The sequence below is a fragment of the Argentina silus genome (genome assembly GCF_951799395.1).
Source record: "Argentina silus genome assembly, chromosome: 7".
In the NCBI taxonomy this organism is placed as follows: Eukaryota; Metazoa; Chordata; class Actinopteri; order Argentiniformes; family Argentinidae; genus Argentina; species Argentina silus.
In genome coordinates, this window is record NC_139661.1 from 20,590,517 (window position 1) to 20,595,900 (window position 5,384).

Here is a 5,384-nt window from a genome sequence, read left to right on the forward strand (position 1 = left end):
CTAAAGAGTACATTCACACGATAAATAAGCCTCTTGACTTTGACCTTGTTTCCGTTACTGTACATGAGTGAATCATTATGGAGGAAATCAACACACTGCTTCGTAGTGAAAGGAGGGATACTATCCAACTGCACCCCTTCTGAGACCACAGAGGGCATAAATAAATGATATCTCAGACATCCATAGGACACATTTGACCCAAGCCCTCTGCACCGCTCCATGTCCCCCAGTCCTCCCCCACCATTTGCCCAGGTCTTGCCCGGACGAGGAGGGCCATGCTGGGGCTACATGAGGACGTTGGATCTGGTGTCTGGGAGCTTGAGCCCCACCAGACCTCCACACACCAGCACGGAGGAAGCCATGAGGATAGGGATGGCCTTGGTGATGCCCACCAGGGAACCGAAGATCAGGTTCCCCATTACCGCAGCCAGCTTACACAGGGCGTTGCAGAAGCCGAAGCCTGTTCCTCTGAGAGATGGTGAGGTGGGGGGAAAGAGAAGGAGGAGGAGGACAGAGAGCGAGAGAGAGACAGAGTGAGAGAGAGAGAGAGAGAGAGAGAGAGAGAGAGACAGAGACAGAGAGCGAGAGAGAGACAGAGTGAGAGAGAGAGAGAGAGAGAGAGAGAGAGACAGAGAGAGAGAGAGAGAGAGAGAGAGAGAGAGAGAGAGAGAGAGAGAGAGACAGAGAGAGAGAGAGAGAGAGAGAGAGAGAGAGAGAGAGAGAGAGAGACAGAGAGAGAGAGACAGAGAGAGAGAGAGAGAGGGGGGGGGGGGTGGGGGGTTAAGGAGTGTGAGAGAGGGTAGAGGGATAGAGAGAGAGAGACAGAGAGAAGAGGGGAGAAAGAAAAAGTCATTTAGTCTCGTTATTTTTTTGTGCGTCTGTGCGTGTGTGTATTTGTGTGTGTATGTGTGTATGTGCGTGTGTGTATTTGTGTGTGTGTGTGTGTGTACTCCAGTTTTCTTGCTTGTCTCACCTCCTGTCTGTCGGGAAGGACTCGGTGGTGACCACGTCCAGTGAGTTCCAGGCTGATATACTCAGGCCGTTATAAAGGCACAGCATGAAGATCATCATGGACTCACTGGTGCCGAACCACAGGAAGAAACAGCTGATCCCCGATAGGATCATGGAGCCCCCTGCACACAAGTGGAGGTGTAAGTGTCATCCATATTCATGAATCAGTTAACTTTCTTCTTTTTTAAATATATTTTAGGGCATTTCTGCTTTATTGGGACAGAGATAGTAGAGATTGACAGGAAGGATGGGTGAGAGAGAGGAGGGATGACATGCAGGATATGTCAATGGCCGGAATCAAACCAGGGAACTTGCGATGATATGGTATGCGCCTTAGTGTGCTACGCCACTGAGCGCCCCATCAGTTAACTTTCTACAGTCAAGGTTACAACAAAAGGGGCCTTCACAATAGACTTCGGCAAGGCAACCGTCCCCTTACCTAACATGGATAAGCGTCCAATCTTGTCCATGAGCAGGGCAGAGACGATGTTGCCGGGCAGAACTGCCAGCGTGCCCAGGAAGTTAATAAAGTAGACCCAGTAGGCGCTGTAGTCGTCATCAAACGTCATCTGACAGCCCGTCTTGTTGTGGGAGAAGGTACTGTTGATCACTTCTGTACCGTCTATCAGTTTGGAGTCATCAATGTCTGCCATCAACAACAAGAGGGACACAAGGACATGGCTGAGACAGGAGACAGGAGAGGCTTTTAATGTTTTATGGATCCCAGGAGTCCCTGGAAAACACTTGTTACTGAGTGGACTATCCCGGTTTAATAAATAAAATGAATGTAATGTGTGTTTCTCTACCTATCTGTCTGTCTGTCTGTCTGTCTGTCTGTCTGTCTGTCTGTTTTGTCTGTCTGTCTGTCTGTCTGTCTGTCTGTTTTGTCTGTCTGTCTGTTTTGTCTGTCTGTCTGTCTCTCTGTCTGTGTATCTCTCTGTCTGTCTGTCTGTCTGTCTGTCTGTCTCACCAGTGTTGAAGAAGAACGCCTCGATGAAGGTACAGTTACGGAAGAAGGAGCCCACCGAAGTCACGTCGTCAAAGAAGCAGTTACGGAATGTGGAGTCGATGAAGGTGACCGACCTGAGCTTCATATTGATAAACCTAAAAAAAAAGAAAATGAGAGCAATTATAAAAATAAAGGCATTATGGCCAATGCCTAATCAATGGTTAGATGGTGGCCTGGATGCACCATCACTGATACAGAATGCCAATCTTTCACACTGCCACACAAACATCGTTCAATGAAGCCTTCTTAAACCCTTCATATGACCTACATAGGTGGCCTACTGTAGTGGGGTAGTTGTCCCGTCTTACCTGTCGTTGATGAAGAGTCCGTTGGTGTGGATCTGGTTCTCCAGGGTGAAGTTAAAGGTGAAGTCCTCGATGCGCTCGTCGGCGTGGGTTTTGACCTTGGAGGCATAGTCGTCAGCTTGTAGGTGCTTGATGACATCAGGGAACCAGACAGACAAGCCATAGTACCTGCAGCCATTCAGGGACAGTGATGTCGTAGGTATTAAAATTACTACAAGTTATTTGCGGATGTTTTTTGGCTTAAGGCTTGAATACAGAATGATAGACAGATGAATGATTGAGACGCAGACAAACGGGCTGACAGACTGAGAAACAGGTGGACAGATAGACAGCCAGTCAGCCAGTCAGCCAGACAGACAGCCAGACAGCCAGACAGCCAGACAGACAGCCAGACAGCCAGACAGCCATCCAGACAGTCAGCCAGCCAGACAGCCAGACAGACTGGGAGTAAGATGATTGTCACAATCAGTTCTGTTAGGTTTCCAGAAATAGTTTTCTTTCAGCTTGCTTGTATTCTGATCCCTGCACCCACTGAGCCTCCAACAGAACAGTATTGATTTAGTTATCCTGAGACCAGAGCACTACCTCTGCACAACAGAAGAAATTACAGAAATGTAATGTGGCTGCAAGCCCAAAAGCCTCAGCCATTTCCTGACCAATGAAATTGGCCTTCACAGACTACAACTCTTAACTGGTAACGTCTGTAGTGAGCAGCTGGGAAATAACATAAAATGACAAGGAAAAGCTCACCCAAATGACAGCGTGAACCACACAATAGCCAATCTCATGGTGTTGTCTTTCATGGGGTAGTTGAAACACTTCATAAAGTTCAGCCAGATCTGCGTACGGAGACAAAGACACATCAACAATGATTCCTGAGTAGGGGCCAATTCATTTGACAGAAAAAAAACATGAAATCTTAACTATAATTAAATCACATGGATCTAACACAGCTGGGGCCTGTTCAGTAGGTGGCAATGTTACAAAACGTTGACGTAGAAGTGTCTGTTGGACGAGAAACATGTCAGCTCTATCAGTTACATTTCTATATTCAACGTCTTGAACCTTTCACTTTACTGAATACACCCCGAAATAATTTAAGAGCCAGTGTTCCATTGGAGTGAAGCAGCCTGTAGTTGGTAGAATGAAACTCACCCCTTTCAGCTCAGCCTTCATCCTGAAGAGAGCCTTGGAGGCCGGGTTCCCCGACCCAGAATCCATCTCCACCAGTTCATCCAGCTGCTTCGGGATCTTAATTCGGTTCACCTGTGAGGGGAATTGTGGTAAATAAACTATTCAGTGGCAACAATGAACCTAAGAGCATCACTATGGATGCATCAGGATTTGTAGCAGCCGTAGGAAAAAAGGTAGTCTCACAAAAACTGTTTAAAATAGCTGACTAATTGCAACATCTTAAATGGGCCTATCAAGGGGAGGGGGGGGCTAATGGGCCTAGAGGCTCAAGCCTTAAGGCAATATCAAATTCGCTTGCAGAAAGCAGTCCTTCGTCATCACGGAAGGGCTTGTGAGGCTATCTGATCAATTTGGATGGACCGAGAAGCTCTCTCAGGCCTGAGGCAGGAAAACACCTTTACAAATCCCCATATTGCATACCATCCACAAGTCAGATATTAAACGTGTCGCAGGAGTGTCTGTTTAGGCCTATGATAAGCCGCTTTGCTCTCCTGAGCGCGCGCGCGCGCGAGCCGTGGCGGCGGTATACTCACTGTGAAGACTTTCTCCGGCTGCCCACGTGCTCGCATGTTAGTGTCATGGATCTGTTTGAGGATCATCCAAGCCTCATCGTGCTTCCCCACCTGACAGGGCAGAGAAACGGGGAGGATTTAACGGGATTAAAACGTGGAGCGCTCTGTGAGCGCTCCGTGACAGCCATGCTCAGAGACAACACGCGCTTCCCTCCTTCCACGTAGATGGGCTGCGGTGACAGGAGTCACGACAACAATGAGTCATTTACTTCAAAGGGGAATTCTCCTGCAGTTACAAGCCAACTGTCATGGACCTTTGCTTTCTTATTTTGCTAACACTGCCAAGGGCATGCGAAATAGCGTGCAATGTTTAGGCCTAGGTCTCTGCTGAAGCATAAAGCTGACTCACTGTTTTCCTTATAGTTGAGCATTCTATGTGACACAACAAAGCGGTATCATAGCTTTCACTATTAGACTTTGAAAATATAATGAAAGCTTCAAAGATCATCTTTCTCTGACCGACAAAGGGATTGGCCTACTGAACTAGGCTATTCTATTGGTGGAATGAGAAATAATTATGCGTATCTAACATAGCACTAATATTAGCATTCATAAATGATTAACCATTTTGTTTATAGGCGTATCTTGGATGCCTCTGATGTCGACTAGGAGACAAAATGATCCCTTTCAACTCCACTTCCCATAATGTTTTTCTTTACCTCAAGGTAGAACCTGGGGCTTTCAGGCATGAAGGTGAGAGCCACAACTGCACAGACGCAAGGCAGGGCGCAGACGACCACAAACACCCTCCAACTGTGGAACTGGTAGGCCGAACCCATACTGAAACTCCAGCCTGCAACCAACCAGACACATCACAGAACACATCAGTATCCAACCAGACACATCACAGAACACATCAGTAACCAACCAGATGCAGTGGAAAAAACATCAGCAACCAACCAGATGTAACAGAAAAAACATCAGCAACCAACCAGATGTAACGGAAAAAACATCAGCAACCAACCAGATGTAACGGAAAAAACATCAGCAACCAACCAGATGCGACAGAACACATCAGAGGGTCCTTCCTCATGCTCACATCTTGAAGTGATTTCTATGCATTGTCCTCTCTCTGCATGTCTGCGGTCCCATAGTTCAACACGTTACTCAAGAGAAAATCTCAGTTCAATAACTCAGAAGAAAGTGTCTTTGATGTTTCTAGAGGGCAACCGATTGACCCTTGCAGGCTGTGATCTACATTGTCTTCTACAGTATTCGCAACATTTCTAAAAGTGTTGCTTCTACACGTCTACAGTCCACACACAGAGGTAACTGCTTCAGCATACAACGAAA

The 5,384-nt window shown here is 47.0% G+C and overlaps 1 protein-coding gene across 1 annotated transcript in view; it reads right to left on the reverse strand.

Moving 5' to 3' along the window:
- Positions 1 to 284: 284 nt before the first annotated feature.
- The window catches only part of sv2ca (synaptic vesicle glycoprotein 2Ca), a gene marked incomplete at both ends in the record, with an annotated part of 23,362 nt that continues 18,262 nt past the window's right edge, over positions 285 to 5,384 (reverse strand). Inside the window, 9 exons of the mRNA XM_083672739.1 lie at positions 285 to 468; positions 974 to 1,133; positions 1,451 to 1,657; positions 1,982 to 2,115; positions 2,329 to 2,493; positions 3,076 to 3,164; positions 3,481 to 3,591; positions 4,053 to 4,142; positions 4,751 to 4,884. Of these exons, the coding sequence (XP_083528865.1) occupies positions 285 to 468; positions 974 to 1,133; positions 1,451 to 1,657; positions 1,982 to 2,115; positions 2,329 to 2,493; positions 3,076 to 3,164; positions 3,481 to 3,591; positions 4,053 to 4,142; positions 4,751 to 4,884 (1,274 nt within the window). The remainder of the gene's footprint in view (positions 469 to 973; positions 1,134 to 1,450; positions 1,658 to 1,981; positions 2,116 to 2,328; positions 2,494 to 3,075; positions 3,165 to 3,480; positions 3,592 to 4,052; positions 4,143 to 4,750; positions 4,885 to 5,384) is intronic.